The 25772-nt window shown below is 42.0% G+C and overlaps 1 protein-coding gene across 1 annotated transcript in view; it reads right to left on the bottom strand.

The window, feature by feature from the left end:
* FBXL17 (F-box and leucine rich repeat protein 17) overlaps nucleotides 1-25772 on the bottom strand; it is a 503943-nt gene that overhangs the window by 24757 nt on the left and 453414 nt on the right. The window contains exon 8 of the mRNA XM_014597223.3: nucleotides 7506-7648. Coding sequence (XP_014452709.2) covers nucleotides 7506-7648 — 143 coding nt within the window. The remainder of the gene's footprint in view (nucleotides 1-7505; nucleotides 7649-25772) is intronic.

Here is a 25772-nt window from a genome sequence, read left to right as displayed (position 1 = left end):
CAACATGCAAGAGCAGCCTCACTGCATGTCTACAGGAGCCTTAGATGCCCAAGTAATTTTTGTGTTTTTAAAAACTGAACCTATATGTGGTAAAACATAATCACTTCCAACAAATTCCACTATTCTCTTTTATCTTACCACACCTGAAGAAATTTCTATTTTCAGTATCTACCAATTTATCAAGACTTGTGTATATCAGTTTGTTAATGCTACCAGTAGCCTCTTTCCTATAATTATTTTACTTGAAATATGTATTTCTGTTGAATACCATTTCATTAACTTGACAATTTTTTTTGTCCAAGCAAAAATCAAGAGCTAGAATATTATACTCTTTGCAGTTTTGAAAACATTTGAAGTTTTCTTACTGATCTTCAACTTTATTCTCATACTGATTTGACAAAATGATAAACTCTGATGTTTAAACAATTGGGTTTAAAATGCTACAATGTAATTCACAGAACCCCAGTTTAGCTTCTCTCATTATGAAGATTTGGTGTTAAAACTGGCATTTCTCATGAGCCTTGTGAAGATAATGACATTTATTTTAATGCAGTGAACATTTTGCTCCTGTGCTGTGCATGTCAGAAGGCAGACACATGGATAAAAAAAGGTCATGGCAATGGCAGCATGATGAGAAATGAATTAATTTGATTATTTTCATGGTGTGGATCAATAACACTCTGCCTCTACTGAGACCCATTGCCTGAAGGCAGTTAGATAATCAATGGAATCAAACAGAGCCTGCCTTTACCCAGCCCTGCAGCCTCTCTGATCTTTTCTGGGAGGACCCTTGACGCCTGTGTAATTCTAATTTATGTCAACTGCATATCAAAGAAATTCCATGGAGATTTGGTCATAAAGAGTGTTTTAGTGGTAACCATTTAAAATCTATTTATATATGTTCCTTATGTAACTTAGGTTTAAGTGCTTTTTTCTTGAATACATAGCAATTCCTAAAAAGACGGAACATACTGCAGCTACCTAGTATTATAATAACAATCAAGATTTTGGAAGAAGAAGGCTGGACATAAGGAGTAAATCTTTTCACTTTTTCCTAACTGTAAACTCTCAATAATATCATCACAAGGATTTCAATCAGACAGAAATGCAAATAACTCCTTCTTCATCCTCCATGAATTCCTTTCAATGATGTGCCGGACATTGGCAGCCATTGGAAAAAAAAAATTAGTTCTGCATGAAACTGGAGGAGGAAAAGTGAAAGAAGTGATTTTTTGTGTAATTTCTCTATTAAACTGTTGTGGAAAAGATGCTGGCATCTTATAGTTGCCAATTCTGCATTGCCTTTCAACACTTACATTTCAGGAACACTTAGTTATTTTTCCTGAGGCTGTTACTTTTCCATCAACCAAAGCAAAATGGTTTCCAGTGCTACTCCTACTGCCACTATGCTTGCCAAAGCAACACTAATTCATTTCTCAAGTTCTGGTTACCCAGCATGCATTTTTTATTAAATGTGAACATTGTTTTTTCAATAGATGTGTGCTCCTTCCTGTTCAGTCATTTCCCACGGCCAACACAATGATAGTGTACATTTTTTGTAAGAAACTGTGAAAAACAAACTTCTAATTATAGGAATACAGACTGTGTAGTATATGTGGTCTGACTGATGGTGTACTTGCACCTATTTCATAATCAGCGTTACCAACTGTCTATAGCAGCTGAAGACAGGATAAACATACTGCTCTTATAAGATCCTTGACTGTACAAAGAGTTTTAACTAAATCCATAACATAAATGTATGTAAAATGGATCAGGTGATTCAGAGTCAGGTCTAATTCTCAAGGTCAAGTAACCCTATGAACCATTCCTAAGTACATCATTTTACCCAATTCACGGAAGGAAACTCGCACAGAGTTTTATTCAATTGGCTCAAACAAACACTTAAGTATAGGAGGTTAAGTGGAGTCAGTTTCAAAAACAACCATTTTTACCCCTGCCTGAAACTGGAAAACTGAGGTTGCACAAAGTTATTTCTAGTTTTATAATTGTGCTTCCTTTCTGAGCTCATACAGACATTACACATAGACTGGTCTAAGTGAGAGGGAATCGATCTAAGATTATACAGAAATTCAGTGCACAAAGACAAGCCTTAAAATGGCGTAAGTGGTCTAAGATGCACCTGGAGTGAGGTATACTCAATTCAGATTGATTTACGTTAGACCAATGCATCAAAACTCTGTACTGTTTCCCTATTGATTCAAGTTAGATCACTGTCCTCCAGAATCCCAACCTGCCTTGAGGGAGGAGAGGTGTGCTGGCACTTGGCCACTCCAACCAAGTGCCTACCAGGCCTGGCACCAGGCTGTCCCAGTGCCAAGCAAACACAGCCCCTCTCCTGAGCCCTGCCTCTTACCTCCTGCCAGACATCAGCCACAGACAGTTAGCAGGGGTTATAGAGGCATCTGTGTCCCCTGCATAAGCCCCAGGACCTAGGTACCTGAGTTCCCAGGTTGTGCCCCTGCACCACCAACACGCTGTCATAAAGCACTCTATAACATACATGCAGACCCCAAAACTGAAACCAGGAGAACCCCTGCACTTGAGCACGGGCCCATGGACCCCAACCCTGGCACCCGCACACATCTCGGAGAGCCAGGTACCCTGTGACCCAGCCCCCAACATAGACATCCCCATGCTCCAGAGGAGAAGCAGGGCAGGCATTTTGCCTCTGGTAGGTCAGAATGGTCAAGGGCTGAACACTGAGAATGGGCCTGCATGGAGGCAACACTGTGACCTCTGCAGTTTGGCCACTACTAGCAGGTACCTGGGCTGTGTGCATCTGGGGTACTGAAAGGATTTTTTGGCCCAGAGCTACAGGATACTTGGGGTGGTAAGGGGTGGTGGGGAGTGGGGGGGAAGCGCACTGAGCATCCAAACTGGAGCAAGCAGGCAGATTCCCCGAGAAACATGTGGGGTGTGGCCAGCTGCCTTGGTGTTGCGGGTACAGGACACTGGAAATTTCCAGGTCAGGGTGTGGGGTGTTGCCAGTCATGGGGCATCTGATAGAAGCCCCTGGAAAGTTCAAGGTCATGGGGGTGGCCTGGCTACTGGAGCCCCAGTCACTATGGAGCAGGCGCCACATGCAGCTGGAGTGAGAGGGAAAGCTACATGCTGGGACCTTCACCTAGAAACACTCAGAATTCCTTCCTTCCATCCACCCACCCCCTCACAGCAGGACCCTCATCCACCCATGAATGCTGAGACCCCACAGGCACCGCTGCAGGCCATGGAAGACTCCAGATGTGGAGGGGGAACATGCTTAGCTTGGATGAAGCCTATACCTGGGCTGCCGAGGTGCAGGAATGGGGGCTCAAGATGGCCACCCGCTATTTTAGTAGGCAACCTATGGAGCTGGCAGAATTCCAGTTCCAGAGGGAATTTATGGACAGGGTCCTAGACCACTTTGTGGCCATTTAGGATGTCCTTGATTGGTGCCAATGCTACTTCTCACAGAGAGCCTGTAGCGTTCCAGGCTGGAGGTGGTAGAAGAGGCTGCTGCCCTGCCCCTGATGCCATGTGCCCTGCTCCAGGGAGTCTTCCCAGGGGTGACAGGAACACAAGTCCTGTGTGAGGGACCCCTGGTTGCTGGGCAGAGGTAAACAGCCCCCCCACCATGCTCTGACTGGGAGATGGAGGAATGGGAGGTGGACTGGGACAGAAGAAGTGGTGTGAATGTGACGGTGACCTGTGCTACGGAGAAGCAGAAAGGCTCCTGGCAGGGCCTACTCTGGAGGTTGGCACTGGGCAAAGGGAGTGGTGCCTAGGGCCCAAGAGCAGGTCTGTCCTAGATACTGTTTTCTTCCCTGAGCCAATCTGCATCCGCCCCAGCCCTCATGGTCACCCTGTGTACACAGGCCCCCCAAGCAGTTCCAGGGGAGTCCCAACACAGTGCAGGAATGCTTGGAAGTGGTAGGGGGGACAGCTCAGCCCACCAGCCCAGGCCATAACTGGGACAGTGATTAGCATCAGAGCCCACCTGCTTCTGCTCATTCATCCACCAGGTGGGAAGCCTGGAAGAAGGTTTTCTACTCCCTGCAACACCTCCCTTGGCCTGAGTCCCACTGCTGGGGAATGCCTCAGCTGTGGCAAGGATGGGTAGCCCCTGGACTCAGTTTTGTCATATGAGGTGGGCCCCAGGCTGGTCAAGTGTCTTGAGGTCAGAAACCCCATAGAGAGAGAATGGGTCGCAGGGCAGGGGGCATTCAATGGTTTGGAAGTTGTGCCAGAGCACTCCGGCATCCATGGTGCCATGGGTGGCCTTGTTCTCATCAGCCACTTGGAAATCATTGGTCCAGGATGCCTGGTGGGCACAGAATACAGTAGATGGCTCCATGCAGGACAGCCAGCTATTGACTTGGGGGCAGGAAGCTGTATCCCATGGCAACCAGCTGCTGCATCATGTCCAGATGACTGTGCATGATGTCTGGCACCTTCCTTTGATAGTTGTGCAGGGTGACAAACTCCTACATCTGTGTGCTTGGGTAGTGGGGCACCATGGTGGGGTTCAATCAGGCTGTGACATGGAGGCACATGTAGTTCATGAAGGAGCGTGTGCACTCTGGGGATCTTCTCAAAGCCTCAGGGCAGGGCACAAGAGAGGGTCTGCGGTGAGGTGGCATGGGGCTAGAGGCCTGGTTGCCCATGCCCAGCAGCCAGTCAGGGGTGGCCTGGGTACTTGGTCATCTCCAGCAACCCAGAGAGCCCACAGGGCATGCTGGGAGGCATGCAGGAGCACCCCTCACCTGTGAGCCTCAGTTAGCACAGGAGGCCTGCACACCCCCCACCAATCCCCAAGGGCAAACATGTATTTTGTTCGCTCCCCATCTAAATTAGGCTGCTTACAGAAAACCACACATCAATTTCTCCCCTGGCTTTTTGAATGTCTATATGTGACCAGTATTGCTAACTGAAATACTTTTCCCCCCACTGCCTTCCATAAGGGAAATACATCCCAGTGAACTCAAAGCACTGGTGTGGTATGTTAAAAATGGGTTTTTATCACTTGTATCCAATTAGGAATTGTATCCAATCAGGTTCAGGAACTCTGCAATTTGGCTCATAGGAGGTTGTAAAAGACACAATCCCTGCCAGTCCCCTTGGGTATTTGAGCTCAGAGATCTCAAGCTTCAAGGACTCATGGGAATCTCCTCTCTGTTTGGAAGCCTCTGGAATCTGTCCTCTTAACTGAGAGTTGTCTGAGAACATGATCACTGCCGCTTCTATTCAGGGAAGGAGGGCTTTGGTTTCACTGGCAGAGGGAAAAAAGTCACAACTCCTTTACAACCCCTCTCTCCTTCAGGGTAAAGGGGGTTAAGAGACATTCTTGCCCAGGAACTGGGTTGAAGTGGTGCCAGGGTGAAGCTTGTAGACAGCGGGGAGTGGGAATAGTATTTATACCTTGCTCTTTCCTAATAAGCAGATTAGGGATCACAATAAGACCAAGTATTATGAGCTACAATAAGCAGTATGCTACTCATTGCTTTTCCATGCGACTGGAAGGATTTTTTCTTTTACTACAATATTATACTGGTCAATGTGGGGTAGGTTTTCATGCCTTACCCCACTGGAGAGGTGATGAGGATAGGTGTAAACTGGAGCACCTCAGGTGTCCAGTGCAGGTATTCGGTTCCACAGAGGGATTCACTTCTGTAAGGAACTGGAGTTGGAAACAGACTTAAATCCATTCGAGTATGCTGGGGTAGTCCATGTGACTGATCTTGAAATGGAACCAGTTGTGGCCTACCCTACTAGGATGGGGGAGACTATCATTCAGCAGGGCTAGTAACTTACCTGTTGTGTCACACAGATGTGGCTACACTGCTTCCAGTACAGGTGAAAGCATGGTGGGCTTGAGAGAACCACTAGTGGACTTGGGAAGATTACAGAGTACAAGTGGCCTCAGAAAACATGGAACACAGACACATGAAGGAACAGTACTTTTCTAGCAGTAATCTTTTAACCTTTATATAAGGGGAAGGAGGTGGAGTCCCAGCAACGGGCTGGTTACAACTTGCCAGGTTACAACTTGCTTTTCTTCCAGCTAGGTTGGGACAATGGAACAGCAGGTTTATATCAGGCAATAGAAAGTAGAGTGCTTTGGGGTCACAGGTAAACTAGCTTCTAGGCTGTTCAGAGAACCTCAGCCCATATTCACCAGCCCTGTGTGAGTATGTACTGAGTCTTCACAACACAGAGGGCCAAATATTTTAGGCAAATACCTGTTTAAAGTGATAAAAGGCTGATTTTTTGAGCATTCTTACAGAGTTGAACAGTGCACACATCTCTGTGTTCATAGGTATTTTAACTATATTTCCCTATTTGCTCTCTTCAGAAAACGGAGAGCTAAAAACAGGAGAAAAAATAAACATAGAAGAAGAGAATGTTTTTGGATATATAGGAATCATTACTATTATTCCTGACAGTATTTTATTGAGGCTAATATGGAAAAAAAAATCTCAGTTTAAAAAAAATAAGAATTGAATACAGCTGAAACAGTCTGTTGCATTCTTTGAAAATTAATATTTGTAAATGGATATAAGGAATATATTATTTATATACAGCAATATACATTTTAATTGAGGCCCTGAAGATAATTAAGCCATGAATGCTCTTGCATTTTTGTCGATCCGCCCTCTGATCAATGTGCCTATTTTTCAGGCTGGTACCCCAAACTGAAATGTTGAGTCAGGGCCTCCTGATGTGAAAACTCATTAGTTCTAACACAGACTAATTCCACATCTCTCTTTTTCCTAAAGGCCCCCCAGCCGACATGCTATAAGGTTAACCTGCCTATACCTAAATTTAAGAAGAATGTTCATATCTTCTATACAACCCCTTCAGATAACTATAAAATTACAAGTTAGAATATTTTTAAGCAGAGAGTCTTTACAGTTTATGTTCAGTGAGATAAAAGTACTATTCATTGGCAGTTTTAAAATACCTTCAGGTGAGTGCATTTTTCAACCATGCATAAATTTAATTTCTCCATGGATTATTATCTCTATAATTATCTCGATAGACATATTATCTGCTCATGTATTTTCACCAAGGTGATTTGTGATCCAAAGTGTGGAGCTACAGAAAACATTGTGTGTTGAAAGGAACAATGTAACATTTTTACTCTACCTGTACCTCTTTTTTTTTTTTTTAAGACAAAACAGACTGTCATATTAATGATATGGCACACCAATCGTATACTGCCAGGAATGATGAAACCCCAAGAAAGAAAAGGATAGTTTCTATGCAATTTAAGTTAGCTCCTCAGACTCAACAGCCTTCAAGATGTACTCTGAAAATCCAGGTCAGTAAGAGAGAATCATGCTCTCCTTTTTACTGGATAATGTCTTAAACATGTGAATACAGCATGCTGCAAGACATTTCACAATGCTGCCAGACAAAGACCTTTTACAAGAAAAAGTAGGAGTGCCCTCTCACACATTCTCTATACACACGAGCAGACAGCATTTCACACAGAAGCCACTTACCTTATCACATCTCATCAGCCCTAAATATCTGAGAGACTTGCTGCTTTGTGCAATTTGGGTGGCTCCGTGGTCTGTGATTTCTTTACACCACCCAACATCCACCGTCTCTATTGTCATGCTGTATCGGCCAATGGCTATCAGAGCTACAAAAATATGAAAAAGTACATAAGTCAATAGTAGAATGGAAAAGCACACATACATACCCATACAAAATAAAAAATGAAACCAAAAATCTTATAGATCTTTCATAATTTTCCTGGGAACTAAATTTAGAATAATTACAAGTGTTCTGCCCCGCATGTGGCTTTCACTAATAATTCTCATATTTTACCTTTGAGAAGTATCTTGTATGGTATAAAAGGGATACAGCCTGTTCCATAGCAATAGTTTATATGCATAATTAGACATACTGCTGAATTTAATTTTTACCCAATTGCTTCCCATCAAAAGAAAGTGAATTATGGTGAATTTCCTACAATTAATTAAAAGTTTTGCCATGAGTTATCATAGAATATAGTCAAGTAATTTAAAAAAATACAGTAACTTAATTCAGGTTCAGGTTTCACAGCTTCTCCCTTCTAAAGCATAACTTTATTTACAGAGAGCTAAAAAAATCATCAAATATCCCACTACATTAGCCATCCCATGTTTCCAGAGATCAGTTACCAGAATGGTATAGATTCTCCTGAAGAATTGATTTTTCTGAAGGATCAATCAATTGATGAAACTATAGAATAAAAGACAATTCTATCTGACTCTCATGAGAAAGCATCTCAGGGATTACATTACATTTATGAACAAACACCCTGCTGTTGTGCTGTCAACTGGACAAAACAATGCTACAAGGAAAATTCAGAGAATAACAGGATGTTTTCTGTGTCAGTAAAACAAGCAATATTAAAAAAAAAACCAACCTCACAGATTGCTGATAATCTTTCACATGAATTAAGAATTCTGTAACAATATGCTTTAAGATCACATTTGATGTCCATAATCTATCTATAGTACATAAGTCTATATAGCTATTTATAGATATATAGAGAGAAAGATATATATATGCTGTAACAATAGTCATGTATTTTACTATTGTGCTGTGCCCAGGGTTAATTTTTAGTAAAGTTTTGTGGCAGGATTTTGTTAAACTATGTCATAGATTTGATGCTATAATATCTGCATGTTTTCAAATATGTAGTTTTAAAATTCTATAATGTTGTAATAACTGAAGTGTTTTGTGAATAGCACAGTGAGACAGTGGTGTTCTACATTCTCTTACTACTACTTCACTTGCAAGTTAAGTTTCTTGATATACTTTATTATGGGTGCATTGCTCTCTGCTATAAAAATATGTAAAAGACGAGAGCACATTCTGAATTTTTCTTAAAGGCCACCTGAGAGGGTATTGTGGGACAGGATTTCAGTTTGCCTCCTCCCAAGACCAGACAGAGAGAGACTGTGGAAACTGAGGCTGGAAAGGTTGTGTTAGATATATGGTCTCTATTAGACATAATTTGGATCCTTTTTACATATTAATAATTTCACAGAAATGAGGAAATTGGGAACAGAACAAAAGGACCAGGAAAACTTTGATTAAACTGGATCTTGGTAAGAGAAAGGAGCTGCAGAATTTAAGGAGCTGAAAAAATCACTTTGAAAAAGAAGTTAAAGGCTCACAGACCACAATGGAAGTCGGAACTGGGCCAGACAAAGAACCTGGGTAAGTGAGGATATATACAATGCCTTGTTATCCTGTTTGTGAATCCAGAGGCCTATGGGGGAATGGTCATATTTTCACAGTTCATATAACGCAGTGAAAAACTTCCAGGGAAAAACTTATGGGGAGGCTCAGTTCAACATCAAGACCTAGTCCATAGTTCAGTGATTGTGAAGCTGAACAGAAGATAGGGATGCATCTAGCAGCTGACTTGTGCATCCCAGCTCTAACAATACTGCAGAACTTTCCTGTAAAAAATCAAATCCTTCAGTCAAACCTTCGGAAAGCAGCCAACTAGAGCAGTGTTTCTCAACCTGTGGATCGTGACCCAAAAGTGGGTCACAAGTATAAATGAAAGGGTCGCGAACAAACTTTAAAAATGGATTCTCCTTTAAAGGAGAAAAATGTGGGAAACTGCAGCTTTTCCCTTGCAGGCTGTCAAGAGTTCCAGCCTGCAAGGGGCTGCTTGGGGCCTCCTGTGCCCACACACATCCCACCTCCTCCCCACACACCCACCCTCTGCCCTGCACACTGTGGGGCTGGAGCCTGGGGGTGGGAGCAGCAGCTTGGGATTGAGAGGCACCGGGTAGGGACTGGCCATCAATGTTTACAAATGAGGTTGAGAACCACTGGACTAGAGCACAGGCAACAGATAGAAGGAGGGAAAGAAGGGACACCACCTGAATTAGGAATGGTCTTGCTGAGACTTGTGCTCCTGGCAGGTAATAGTGAGGACTTCCAGGATAAATTGGCAATAGACTAACCTATGGATGCTCATCTGGACTTGCAGTTCAACATCAGAGAAAGAAGGCCAGATACACTCTAGCCTTCAGTTCACCAAGGGAAAAACCAGAAATGTAATCCTCTGACTGGCATTACTTATGCTACATGTCTTATGTCAGGTACATGAAGACAGTTTTGTGGAAACGTGGGAGAGTTTCCATCCCACAGCTGCATTCCCAACACTGCTCTAGGCAACGCCTCCTACTATTCCAAAAATGCACCGCTGACTATTGGCAGTGATGGAAAGATGAGACAACTTACAGCTTTGTTATATTTCTCTGCTGAGCTTATTTTACATGTCATCCTTATGAAAAGCCATCTAGGATGGAATATAGAATATAACCTTTTCTGCGGCATTTTAAAGCAACCTAGAGAATGTTATGGCAGAAATACAATTCTCTACACAATTCTACAGCTTGGTGTACAGTACGAGGAAAGGGATACACGTAAGATTAGAGGGGGTATTATCCACTTGGAATATAATCTTTTAAAAAAATAGTCAAAACTATTTTCAGGTACTGTACCCACCCTTGATTCTCCCTGCTGATTTTTGTAAGGTAATAGTCTCCCTTCTCTTATACTTTTACAAAAAAATTTCCTCTCAGCTGAAGAAACTTTTTCATCTGGTTAGACAGCCAGAATGGCATAGAAGGGCCCTAAATGCCTTGGATCTGGCTTGGAAAGAACTCCCTTACGGCAAACAGATACAAAGCTACATTTGGAGATCTCCAAGACTTAGAATGAGGGTGTGTCAGGGGCTCAATTGTAGCATGCAATGCTGAGGCTCATGGGGTAGCTGGTGAAAGTTGATGTAACTTGGACATGCTCTGAAGTCTAAATTGTACCTGAGCCCTCTTCAGCCCCTGCAGCGACCTGGACTCAGGAAGGCACAAAGATGGCTTAAAGCCACCTTACAGGCATAGCACATAATCTCATCCAAAGTACTGTCAAAAACAAAGGCAAGAAACTGGAAAAGAGTACAGAAACCAATCCTCTCTCTCTCTCTCTTTCAGTGATAGGAATCCAAGGTGGGGTTTACAGTAATAATAAACAGTTTCAGAGAGAAATATAATCTTTATATTCAGAGTTTCAGTTTGTGCTTTGACTCTTTTTGGAGTTTTTAAATCTGATTACATAGTTTTTAGAGTAAAATCTTAGTTACTTTCTATAGAAATGTATTGGTTTAGTTCCTGTTAAATTCCATAGGACTTTTCAATATAATAATTAAAACATTTTTGCTTCTTTTTGCCCAGTGAAAAGGTCTATGCCTCTTAGTAACTTCTGAGACCCTGATGCTGCTTGACTCTTACTGTGTATCTATGAATGATCTGTTCCTCCTGCACTTAATTTTTAGGTATGAAACTTTTTACAAATTAATAGACTAGACTTAAAAAGAATAATCAACAGCACTCAGACATGGGAAGAACAAGGACATCTTCATATAGCTAGCTCAACAGGCATTATTATTAGACTGCACTGTCATTACTTAACTCTCCAGTCACCCCGGAGTCATTTATTTTTTCTTAATCAGAACATGCATTTTATTCCTGTCTGTCTGCACAGTAACTAGAATATTATTTTGGGCACTACGATTACATCAATATTAATAGGAAAAGTACAAATGGATCTTTCAAAATTTTTCATGATTCAAAGCAGCGTGCTATTAAGGACGCTGTTGTTTTAAATAAGAGCCACCCTTCCCCACCTAACATTTTCACACTTTTTGAAAGTGAACAAATTTTGTCAGTGTAAAATTTCAGTTATTTCTACAGAATGCAATGTCTTCAGGCCTGGCAGACTGGCTACCTTGCTAGTCTTTGATGAGTAAGAAAACAATCATCTGGCATGTGGGGCAGCTCAGAGTGCACAATTCCTGTGGCCAGCAGGAGAACAAGCAAAAACGAGCATGTTTTTCAGTCCCCACTCTGGGTTTCAGTCCCCACCAAAGTTGTTTCCATTTTTTGCCAACAACTATCTTTTGGAAAATACATTAACCAGGTTAAGAGCAAGCAAGAGGAAGTGTGCCATTGTGGATTTAGTAGTTCGGCACTGCCCTGAGAAGACCTGCGTTTCAGTCTCTGCTCTCAGAACCATCCCATTTCAAAGTTTTGTTTAAAATTCTTGCCTAATTTTTAAAAGCTCTCCTGAGCTAATACTGAAAAGTGGACAGAGCATGGACTGGGAATAAGATGACTTAAGTTCTTAGCCTGATTGCCTCTGACTTGCTTCATGACTTTTGGCAAAGTCTGTTCATCATTTTTAAGCCACGATAAACATTGCCCATGCTGTTTATTTAATTGTAAAGTGTCAAGGCATGAACTATTTTGTCCTAGAGGTATAGCGCACACCATAACGGTGTGCTGATCTGAGCTGGATCTGTAGGTATAACCACGACAAATGCAAGGAACATAAACATTTTCTAACAAATCTAAGAGATAGCAAGTTACTATACTCACTGAAGAAAATTATTATTTTTATGACCACTTAATTTTAAGCTAAATAAAAAGATCTAAAAATGTAAATGTTAGGAATTAAAAGCTTCTTTCTCCTTAAGTTGTCAGTTAGTCACCAGTTTTAACAAGCACAATGTTTATACTGTTTAACACCTTGTTCCTGTCAGTCTGCTTTCAAAAACCAAACTCTTGGCAAGCAGGGTAGTATTTTAACAGACTAGATAATTTAACAGACTCGCCTGTTCAAAAATAAGGCTGACCTGGATACTCCTAACACAACTATGAATGCAGAATCTGGTTCATTTCACTATCAGAGAGACCAAGGCTCTATAAAGGAGTGACGATGAAGGTATACCAATAACAGGAAAAGAGAGAAAACAAAAGCAGCTGGAAAACAGAAGAATAAACAAAAGAAATAATGCTCTCTTTTGTGACTCACATGTCTCTTAAATTCCTTCTATATTTAGACCAGTTTTTATTCTTCTTTATTCCATAAGGGCCATGTATTTTGGCACAGAAAAGGTTCAAATTAAGGTTCTTTGCACTAGTACCATATTAAATGAAGTGGAAACAAACTGAATGGAGGTTATTCCTATGTAAAAAGAGGAGAAGGCATAAAGTATCTAGCTGTACTTGGAAAATTACCTTCTAGGACCTGAGCTATGTTGAGATAATTAATCTTAGTTATTTAGTTTAAATGCATGTTACATTAGGGGCTTGAACCAGTTTAGCTATATACGATTTGAAATTAATTTAGTTAAACTGGTACAACTTTTCTAGTTTAAAAAAAGACTGCAAAACATTAGCTCTGTTAATCTGTGTTCTCCACTTAGAATAATTATATGCTAATTACTACACCAAATGATTGCAATTTAAATGTCATCAGGGTCAACTATTTTTTAACCTGATGCTGGGAGGTAGTGAGACCTTTCTGCTGTCAGTGAAGCCAGTGAGAACAAAGCTCTTCAGCTTTCCAGAGAGGTTCAGCATATGACAGTTACTAATGATACAGGATATCTTGAGATTGTTGGTGAATGGCTTCCAACTCTACCCCATGAAGGGGTTGTAGCCAGAAGCATCTATTCAAATAAATGTGAATTTTGCAGTCAATCTTCCAACCTGCCCCCTCAACTGCTCACATTACATCACACAGCAGAGGCCACTGGAAACCTATGCATTAAGTCAGGGGTAGGCAAAATGCAGCCCAGGGGCCAGATGCAGCGCGCCAGGCCATTCTATCCAGTCCGCGGGGCCCCTAAAAAATTTAGAAAATTAATATTAATCTGTCCTGGGCTGCCTGTCATGCAGCCCTCGATGGCTTTCCAAAACTCAGTAAGCAGCCCTCTGCTAAAATAATTGCCCGCCCCTGCATTAAGTTCTCTATTGTGGAGACCTCTCCTATGCATCCATTATGTATATAACACTAACATCTCACTTACTAACTCATTAACCTCTCACTCCTATGGGTTTTTTTTTTCTGTATATTAATTTCCAAGTTTCCCTATTTTAACATAAAAAGAGAAGAATCAGTTGTAGTTCCATAATTAACATCGAGTTGAATTTTGCAGTACAGCATGGATTCACCAAGGGCATGTCATGCCTGACCACCTGATTGCACTCTATGATGAAATGACTGGCTTTGTGGATATGGGGAGACCAGTGGATGTGGTATACCTTGACTTTAGTAAGGCTTTTGATACAATCTCCCACAACATTCTCACAAGCAAGCTAAGGAAGTACAGGTTGGATGAATAGACTATATGGAAGATAGAAAACTGGCTGGATCATTGGGCTCAGAGGGTAGTAGTCAATGGCCCAATGTCTAGTTGGCAGCCGGTGTCAAGCAATGTGCCCCAGGGGTAGTCCTGGGTCCAGTTTTGTTTAATATCTTTATCAACAACATGGAAGATGGCATACAGTGCATCCTCAGCAAGTCTGCAGATGACACCAAGGTGGGGAGAGTAATAGATACACTAAAGGATAGGGCTAGGATTCAGAGAGACCTCAACAAATTGAAGGATTGGACCAAAAGAAATCTTATGAGGGTCAATAATGAGAAGTGCGAAGTCTTGCACTTAGGACGGAACATCCCATGCACCGCTACAGGCTGACTGACTGGCTAAGCAGCAGCTCTGCAGAAAAGGACCTGGTGGTTACAGTGGACAATACACTGAACATGAGTCAACAGTGTGCCTTTGTTGTGAAGAAGGCTAGCAGCATACTGGACTACACATTGGTAGGTGTGTTGCCAGCAGATCAAGGGAAGTGATTATTCCCCTCTATTCAGCACTGGTGAGGCCACATCTGGAGTACTGTGTCCAGTTTTGGGCCCCCCACTACATAAAGGTTACAGACAAATTGAAGAGAGTACAGCAGAGGGCAACGAAAATGGTTAGGGTGCTGAGGCACATGACTTATGAGGAGAGGCTAAGGTAACTGGGCACTTTTAGTCTGGAGAAGAGAAGACTAAGGGGGGACTTAATAGCACCCTTCAAGTACCTGAAAGGTAGTTTTGGAGAGGATGGAGTTGGATTGTTCTCAGTGGTGGCAGATGACAGAACAAGGAACAATGGTCTCAAAATGCAGTAAGGAAAGTTTAGGTTAGATATTAGGAACAGCTCTCTCACTAGGAGGGTGGTAAAACACCGGAACAGATTACTCAGAGAGGTTGTGGAGTCTCCATCCTCGGAGGTTTTAAAGATCAGGCTAGACAAAGCATTGGCTGGGGTGATTTAGTTGAGGATGGTCTGCTTTGAGCAGGGGGTTGGACTAGATGACCTCCTAATGTTCCTTCCAACCCTGATTTTCTATGATTCAACTTCTTTGTTATAGATGAAAAACAGAGCATATATTAAAATTACAGCACTTACTTTTTCAGTATACAATGAATTCATACATGTCTCTTGATTAATGTAAGAGTTAGCTTTAACTGAGTGCTGAAAGGATGCCACTAGATTCAAATAAAAAATAAATTTATTATAAAAATAATTCAATGTGGTGTCAAGCACACTAAGATACTTTAATCTAGGGCATGTGATTACTGTATGGTGTCACCACAGGGCAGAATTAAAGTATTAGTTTGCCTTAATACTGCATTTCCATATCTTAATATGTTTGTATCTATTTTAAATTAATTTTTTTTACTCTAAATTCCTAACTTAAGAGAAATATTGCTTAGGATAATTCCTATATAACTGATAAATGTCTCCAAGTTTATCTTAATTTTAATGCAGTTACCTTGATATAAAATGAAAGAACTCTCCATCCTTTGTATCATTTATTAAAGTATCAAAATTGTCTGAAAGTGTAGTGAATTAAGCAGAATTAGATATCATTAAAGAAACAAGTTTGCAAAAATGTAGCTGGCAGTCTATAGTACAGCATTCCTATCTAAACAAGACCTAGCTTAATTTAAGTTAAAATTAACCTCTATGGGATCCAATTGTGCTACTACTCATTTCCTTCCATCATCTAATGCATTGCATATGTACCAGGCACTGAATTTAGCCATCCACTGGTCAGGACTGGAGAGAGACATTTTAAAAAATTGATCATGATTGACATCACATAGAAAACCACAGCACTATAAATATGTATGTGTTCATTTAAAAGCAACCTGATATTGGGTTTATTATTAAATTCAATCTATTGTTAATAGTAAAAGCCTTTAAAGAGACAAAAATTAGACTTTAAAATTTTTAAGCTCACTGTTTTATACGTCAAATAGAAATCAATCCACCCACCCAAGAGTACCAGGTACATTTTTTCTTCTTATAGTGCCTGACGTTACACTATATTTACAGTATGTATAAGAAATGCTTATAAGAAGAGACTATTAAAGGAGCTATGATAATTTTCTACAAGCAACTGAAAGGTTTAAAGAAAAAGAAGGACAAAAAAGTGTTTTGGATGGTTTGGGAGAAAATCACTAGAAATAATAGGATGAAAAAGAACAAGGGAAAATATAGACTGAATATTAGGAAAATTTTCTGACAGCTAATGCTACTTGACTGCTCTCCCAGAGGACGTGGCAGAAATCTCACTGCTTGAGTTATTTAAAACATAAATGGACAAAGTTCTGGAGAGACAACAGAGACCAATGTTGCACAACAAGGACTGGACAAGAAAGGTCCAGTTAGAAAGGGTGTTACAGATAAAGGTAGCCCAGCCAGGGAGCACTACAGGGCAGGCAGGGCACAGCAGCTGCCAGTTGCCAGGGCAACAGGGCAAAATGAGGCAGTCAGCAGACACCTGCAAGCAGTCAGTTGACTGGAAGTTGGTAGGGTCTTTGGACCATATAAGCTGGGGCTGGCAGGGAGTCTCTCCCTGGCTACTGGAGGGAAGGAGCTCCTGCCCAGGGGAGCCACCCAGGGATCCTGGGATGACTGTTTTCCTATAGAAACAGGGAGGCATGCTATACTTGAGTTAAAGGTTTGCCCTTTTAAAGGATCAGAGGGCTGCTTCCAGTGTTATTTATGTTAGAGCCAGGGGCTTGTGTTTATATTACTGTTTTCACTGGTGCTTCAGGATGAGGCTGGAAGGGGAGGTAAGGAGGCTGCATTAGTGCCCAAGAGGCACTCAACTGCCTTGAGCCCTGCCAGAGGTAGGCTCAGGGCTTCAGCCCTTATTGAGCCCAGAGCCAGAGAGGGACCAGCGGCCCGGCATACAGGAGCCAGGAGCCCGGTGACTGGAAGGGACAAACAAAGCTAGTGCCTCAAAGCCAGGTCCGAATCAGGAGGCCTAGCCTAGAAGGACTAGTGAGGTTAAAGGGGCAGAGGCTGAGGAAGCCAAGCCCCAATAGAGGGAACAACGTACTTGTAATACCTGCAAGGCATGGGGCGTGGTAAAGGGAAGGATTTGGAGCTATGCAATTAGCCCTTAATGCTTTGGGTGCCCTGTTAAGCACATAACTACAGAGGCCTAGCCAGGGGCCTGAGACCAGTGAGGACTAGTAGGGTGCCAGGGACCCTAGTTGGGGTTTGGTGGAACCAGAGCTACACAGAGGTCTATGAGCAGCCTCCCTATTTATTTATATTTCCATCAAGGTGTGGCAGGAAAGACATGAGGTCACCCTAGGGGCAGAGCACAGCATGGTTGCAGAACCACGAGGGGACATCACAGCCACCCCTGGGACCCTGATGTGTTACAAAGGTATTTTCCATCTTTAATTTCTATTACTTTTGGAAAAAAAGAAAAATGAAAACTATGGAGAGAAATTACAGGAATTTTAATACAATAAGCCAAACTGCTTGTGATCATCTATGGAAAAGCATTCATAAAGCAATCTTTATTTCTTTAAGCCTAAAAATGAATACTGCATATTCATATCTTGATGGTGAAATACACAGCAGAGTAAAGAGATGACTTACTGTCAGATTAAATCAATTATAAGTTCACCATATAGAAATATATTTACTAATTAAAAGGGAAAAGAATACATTTACTATACTTACTCAAATATAAGACAAGCCCCACCCCCCAAATCAGAATGGGGAAAAAAGCTTCTCATCTTACATTCACATACAAGGAAACTTTATTAAATATATTGTCTATCATTACACTACTGCCAAAAGCATCACATGCTCTGTAAAGGAAACCATTTTGAAGTGTTAACTATAAAATACATGGCCTGTATTGGGCAAGCATACCAGGAACCTACCACATTTCTGAGAGGTGGTGGCGATGGTGAGAAGCTATGGTAAGAAGCAGCAGTAACCAATTATTTTTATTTACATTAATGCCTATGGGGAAATGGGTTTCACTTAACATGGTTGTACTTAACTCTTGGTTTTCCTGGAACCAATTAAGAGCATTAAGCAAGGGTTGCCTGTATTTATGTTTTAAGGAAAATTTTTCATGTTCCAAACCAAATCAGCCAAATCAGCAAGAACCATATGTGACCCTGCTACCAGCAAGCATCCTCCACCCCGACCTGGGGTTTCAGATGCTTCCAAATCCTTTGGCAGGCATCCTACATGATGGTCCAAGTCCAGAGGCTTGGGGTTTGGATGCCTCCGAGTTGTGCTTGTCCTCAACCATATGGCCACAGGAGCAACCAAGGGAAGAGTCTTCTATTTCCACAAACCAGCACAATAGCCAAGATGTTTCCACTGGAAGTGAAAGTGGGAGGCTATCTATGCATTACCTCAGCTAGGGTACTACCCCCTGCCAAGAAAATGGTTTTCCCCTGCAACTAGGAAAATCACCTTAGTGGTTACAGTATTTCCCCTGCCAGGTAACCTAACTTTTTTTTTTTTTTTTTAACATTTTATTAGAAAAGCATACTATAACAAAAGACTCAAAACAACTCCAAACAGAGGCCTCACAAAAGGGTAATTTTGTGGGGGAAACAACATTTCAAATAACATAATACAAAACATCAGAATTGATATCATATTGCACATCATCTCATTTGTACACAATATATACAACATCCCTGAGTATTGGCTATCTAACACATATTAAACGTATCATATTAGACATCCTGTATGCCCTGCCCCCCCCAAAAAAGGAAAGCGAGAACACTGAGTGCAATATAGATAGGTTAGTGCAGCTCATGTCAATAAAATATATAGTAGTACCCATTAAGCACAGTCCCTCTCCGTGTTGACTCTTTTTCAAGTCATGGTGAACAACTCCATTACATACATTTCAACTTCCTTTTCACTCCCACAGCTGACCTGTGGCTTTCTTTCCCATTTCCAATGATTCCTGTTTCTTCACCAGCCTCAAATGTTTGACAAACATCATCAGAAAGGGCCCCAGACAGTTCATCCAGAATTCCTCTCTTGCTCCCTCTCTCAGCCTGTTGCATATGATTGGTGTGGCCCCACCCTCTATGAGGTGGAGCTAGACCAGGTTGCCCTGTGTGTCTTCTGCATATACATTTTTGGAGGATCCCAGGACTGGTGACAAGAACACCTGGTTCCAGTGATAGGTGAAGGGGCTAATAGGCACATGGATCCTTTGTGGAGTGGGGTGGAGGGTACCTGAAGTACACACACGTACTGAGCAGGGCTCGGCTATGGGGTTGCCATGGCTTGAAATGCTGTTGACACCAGTAAAGCCTAGCCCAATGAACTACATGGGAATCATGAGCCTTTTGGCTTTAAACTAATATTCAGAGTTTGTACTATGTATAAGTAGGTGTCAAAGTTTCAAAAAATCAATTTTTATTGAGCTAAGTCTATAGGCACTCACAGCCTATATGTAAATTATTGCAGGCACGTTTATTTCAAAGTCAGTGTTTTCAAATTTTCCACTCAGGGAGAGCAAGATCTGACAGTAAAGGTGGGGGGAAGGGGCTGCAGGGGCAAGAAGTAGGGAGGCAGAAGACAAGGGCCCCACCTGATATCCCCCAGATTTATTTTCCTTGCTGCAGCAGTGGTTGGGGGACAAATTCAAGGCAAACTTCCAATACTTAGATTTTATACCTGGAAATTATAACAAATTTATAATTTTTCCATATATAAAATCTAATTATTGGGGGTCATCCTTATATATTAGAGTAAATTTGGTATGTTGCAAAAATCTATTGGATATATAGTTAGACTTGCTTACATATGAAAAAAGACTTTTCCCTATGATTAACTATTAATGGAGCTTGGTAGCCCTGAATAATGCATTTTTCAGTCCATCAAAAATGTATTATTATTATTATTATTATTATTGTATAGCTAAATATTATATAGCATATAAAAAGTGCCTAAAAAGTTATGTTAGGGCAACATCAACAGAATGGGAACCCAAACTTGATGACATAAGCAAAATCCTCCACGAATCTGTCAGAATCAAACAAGAATTTCTATTAATGCCTACATGCATGTAGTTAGATGCTGTTTGCTGACCAAATCACACGTGGCCTTGAAGTCTAGTTGAGCGATTCTGTGCAAAGACCCACTGGATACACCAGTAATTTGCCTACATATTTTAGAAAAAAAATAACTGCCTTAGAGATCTTTTTGACAGCACATAGGGGCTGTAGATACCTTCTTGTCAGTTTTCTGCTGCTTTGGCCACCACAAATAGAAAAAGGCATAGGTAGTAAGCTATTTTTTTGGTATGAGAGAACAAAGTATGTGTAAAAAGAACTGTATAATAGGGCTTCTTATAACAGACATTTCAGTTTTTTCTGTCATATATTTTTCAGGTTGAGAAATATGTCTGTGAGTAGATAAAAGCTTGCACTGCACCCTATATGTTATACAAGAGTCTGCAGCAATCTAGGGGGATGTGCAGATGTTACACTTGGATCAATCTAAGTAGGGCTAGGTTGATCTAAGCACTGAACTACACATAGATTCAGGGAGTTTAGTTAAAAAATGGCCATCCCAATAACTTAGTTTACCTAAGGAGGAGCACTATATAGATTGTGCTAACCCATGCATGATTTAACTAAACATGCGTACATGTGCGCAGTGCAGCCCTGGGGCTAGGAAAGCCCAGCTGCTTACCCCAGCTCCCTCCCCATAACCCCCAGACTGGGCTGTTTTTAGCTATCTGACACCTCTACCTCTGGACAGACCACCTCCCCCACAGACATGCCTGTCCCCACCAATCCCACCAACTCCCTCACAGACCTGCTAACCCCCTCCCTGATCCTGCCCATCCCTTCCCCACCTCAACTTAGATCCCATTCCTGGCATGACTCCCAGCACCAGCCAACACGTGTACCAGTGGGGATCCAAACTATGAGCATATAGCGTAAAGTAAGCTGCGTGATTGTAGGTTGAGTCACATGAACAGGCCCTATGTGACTGACCTCTAGGCTTCAGAACTGTGACTTGTATCTACAAACAAATTCTGAAACCCAGAAAAATTGTGTACCAGTTGATATAAAATGAAAAGGCCTACCTGCTGTGCAACTCAGGTCAATTTCTGCGGTACTTTATTCTGCACAAGCTTCCAAAATAATAGGAAATTTCTGTTCAAGAAGTCTCTGTCCTGATATTCAAAGCCCTCCATGAGAATGATCCTAGCAACCTAAGATACCCCTTCTTCTAAGATTATGACTTCACATGCCAAATAGCACAATCAACCAATAGGGAAAACTACTGCAAACAGGACAGAGAATTTTCACAGAATCTGAACTTTGGCTGTGGATTTCACTAAAATCCCAATGCCAACAAAGAAATTAAGCATATGTGAACTGAAATAGAAAAAAAAAGAGGAAGAGACACACAATTAGGTAGATATCCAACCTTGTCTAAATCAACCTTTCATTCACCTTGATGTGTTTACATAATGCTTTTGGGTGGGAAAATCTGTACACTAATATCTAATATGATGCTCTGAGTAAATCAAAAGTAAAATTGTATCCCTAGAGCAATATTTGAATGCATATATGCAAATATCTGAATGCATATTTTGACCTTTATTTGAAATTAGGTGACAAACCACTCAACCTGTACAAGTGCAGTAATTTTGATTAAAAATCTATTTGGAAAGAATACTCATACATTTTAAAACAAAGGAAAACGTATCTAGCTTGTATTCAGTCTTTTTCTAGCGATATAATCTAAAATAACGTTTAATAAACTATAAGAGTCTGGAGGAGGTAAACATGGAGAATAGAAAATAACTAATTTAATGAAGAAGTACTAAAAGGAAACAAAGTAGCTATCAGTCAATTATCTTGTTGCCCCTTACGAGAAAAATATTTGAGCATAAAATAACTTCGCTAATATATGAACGTTTGGGAGAAAGCCTGATAATTAACATAGAATACAGTTGTATCAATGGATTTTTTATTTTTTTTGACAGAATTTCTGAGGCCTATGTTCTAGCTGTCCTCAGATACTTGGTGAGACTCAGAGTCTAGAACTAGAAAGGCACTCACTGAAATTAGCAGGAGACAGATTTAAAAAAACAAAAGAAAGTACTTTTTAACTCTGTACATAGTTAACTTGTGGAACTTACTGTGCAGGAGGTTGTAGAGGTTCAAAAAGGGACTTAAATAGATCCATTAATAACTAGTGAACACAAAAATCAGCAACGTATCCTCTGACATCCTTATACCAGTGACAGTGAATCACTCTAGATATACCCTGTTCATATGATCTCCCTATAAAACTGCCACTGTTGGACACAGGATCTGGGCTAGATGAACCATTGATCTGACCCAGCATGGCATTTCTTATGTTCTTTCGTAGCTCATGAGGATGTTTGGTTGATGAGAGACTCTTAGCCTCCAAGATTATCATTAACAGGACATAGTGGGCATGTCTACGCGGACCCCCAGAGCCGATTCAAGCAGAGTGTGCGGCCCAGGGCACATCAGCTCATGCGGGGCCCCATCCCCACTCTGATCCCACATGCCCTGGACCTGAAGAAGCTGCTGCCGCTATTGGCAGCAGTGGTGTTGACGGCGGGGGTGCGGGTAGCAAGCGGCTGGATGTGAACCCAGCTGCGGCAGCGCAGAGTTGCCACAGCAACTTCACCCAGCTCTGCAGGGCCCACCACAGCACGGGGCCCGGGGCGGTTGCCTTGCTTTGCACCCCTGCTGACTGAGCAGTAACCAAATAATACTGTGCACTACTGCATCACAGCACCAACAGTGCTAAGTAGTGTCACTTAAAAGATGTTCATCAGTGCTACTGCACAGTAACTCTGGATACCACACATTTCTTTAGTACTTGCTTATACAAGTACTAAAGGAATGCACAGTAACCATCACAGTAACCACTTCACAGTAGCATCTCATGTAGACTCGCTCAGTAAATGATACTTTACCCTGCCAGTTTTATTAGTTTGCACTAAGAGGACTGGTCATCACTCTGCCTTTATCCCACTTAGCCATTCCCAAATGGGATTTCTGGATCTTTATACCCTCTGAATTCCTCATCCTAACGAAGACAATAAAGAAGAAATATTAACCCTACTGGCTTTGAGGCACATGACATTCACTAAAAGAAGTTTGAAATAAATTTCCTCCATTTGTAAGAGTGATGATCAGGGAATAGTTTAAGTAGGGATTAATTAGGGAATAGTTTAAGTTCTGGGCACCACACTTTAACAAGGACATTTGAGAGAGCAGGTTGACATTGTATACCTTGACTTCCAAAAGGCCTTTGAACTAGTATCCCACGATGTCTTTGTGAGAAAATTGGAGGATTCTGGGCTTAACTCTGAGATAGCCAAGTGGGTGAAAAACTGGCTGCAGGATAGGACCCAGGGAGGTGTAGTGAACAGTTCTGTGTCATCCTGGTGAGAAGTGGGCAGCAGTCCCGCAGCAGTTGGTGCTTGGTCCAGTACTTTTCAACATTTTTATTAACGATTTGGATGTGGGGGTGAAGAGCCCACTGGCCAAGTTTGTGGATGACACCAAGTTATGGGGAAGCATGGTCATGCTTGAAGATAGCCTACAGATACAGGTGGACCTAGACAGGCTAGGAATTTGGATGGATCAGAATCTGATGAAGTTCAACATCAAGAAATGTAAAGTGGTCTACCTTGGGACGAGCAACCGCCAACATACCTACAGGCTTGGCAGCACCAAACTGACTAGCACCATGAATGAAAGAGACCTGGGGGTAATAATAGATCACAGTATGAATATGAGACAGCGGTGCGATGCTGTAGCCAGCAGGGCAAATAATACTCTGTCGTGTATCAATCGATGCATCTCCAGCAAAGCCAAGGCGGTGATGCTTCTGCTCTACTCAGCACTGTTGAAACTGTAGCTGGAGTACTGTGTCCAGTTCTGGGCACCACACTTCAACAAGGACATGGACAAGCTTGAGAGAGTCCAAAGAAGAGCCACCTGTATGATCAGAGTCTTACATGGCAAACCATACGAGGAAAGGCTGAGCGATCTGGGACTCTTCAGCCTGAGGAAAGGAAGGCTGAGAGGGGACCTGGTAGCAGCTTATGGGTACACTAGGGGAGTACATCCAGGGTTCAGTGAACAACTGTTCACCCAGGCACCTGAGGGGAAAACTAGGAGTAACGGCCACAAACTCCTGGAAGACTGATTCAGGCTCAACATTAGGAAACACTTCTTCACAGTCAGGGTGTCCAGACTGTGGAATAAGCTCCCTCTAGAGGTGGTGCAATCACCTACGCTGGAAGTCTTCAAGAGGAGACTAGACAGTCACCTTGCTGGGGTCACCTGACCCCCAGTTATCTTTCCTGCTTGGTGCAGGGGGCTGGACCTGATGATCTTCCAAGATCCCTTCTGGCCTTGCAATCTATGAATCTATGAAAGCAGTGCTCATAAATTCTGGTAGTATTACGAAAGTGTTGTACCATGAAGCTGGAAGGTGAAGAGTTGAAACAGAAGAAGCAAGATGTTGAGATGTTGTCTTTTAAAAATACTAGGTGGGGTGGATCAGGGAAAGTGATGGGCAATGTTGGGAAGTCTCTAGAACTATTGCACAGGAAGGTGAGCTGCATGGTTATGTCATTAGGGTGAAACCTGTTTAACTATGAGACCAGCCAAACTGATGATTAAAAGGCAGATGAATTCTGGATGCTGTTGGGTGAAGAGGTTTGCCTATTTCCCACTCTATTCTTGTGGACAATTAATTTTACTCTTATAATTTAAGGACTTTAATACTATATTCCAGTTAACTAATACATGCTGATGTACTCAGAAAAGGCTGCTTACTATAACTGCAAATAATGGCTGGTGGCTTCAGTCCTCAAAATGGCCATGAAGAGCCACAAAAGGAACAGGTACTGAAGCCACAGGATCGAAACTTGGATTAGTGGAGTTTTGCAGTTTATCCTTGTACAAGGATGAATGACTAAGGCCTACCATTTAAAAGAATACACGCACACACAGACTTATGAATGATGGGAAGATGGAGCACAACCTTTATACCCATGACACCAAATTATTTCTGTGTTGCCCATAAAAGGTATATTTATAGCTTCCCATGTAATAACTGCTACTGAAAAGAGGACATTGGTCTAGAGCTGGGGTAGGCAATTAACTTATTTGGGGCGGGGGGCCACATAGGGAGTTTTGATGAGTTGTGGCAGGCCGGGTCAGCACCCCATCCCGCTGCCACCACAACAACTCACCAAAACTCCTTATGTGGGATGGGGCCATGGGCAGGTAGGGAATGGTGTTTAGGAGTTGGAGGGGTGGGCAAGCATGGGATCATGGAGCAGAGTCATGAGGTAGTGACAGCATGGGGCTGGGTCCTAAGGCAGAGCCACAGTCCACTCCCTGCATGCCCCTGTGGGTAGGTGTGTGTGGGTGTGTGTGTGTGGGGGGGGGTGGCCTGGGCATTAGGTCCTGGGAGTCAGCCAGGGGTGAAGGGAGGGTGGAACAGGCAGGGGGCATGTGCAACAGAACTTGCCTGGGTGGTATGG

Source organism: Alligator mississippiensis, chromosome 3 (assembly GCF_030867095.1).
Source record: "Alligator mississippiensis isolate rAllMis1 chromosome 3, rAllMis1, whole genome shotgun sequence".
Taxonomy (NCBI): domain Eukaryota; kingdom Metazoa; phylum Chordata; order Crocodylia; family Alligatoridae; genus Alligator; species Alligator mississippiensis.
The sequence above is the reverse complement of the archived record's forward strand: the minus strand, read 5'-3'. Positions and strand labels throughout refer to the sequence as shown.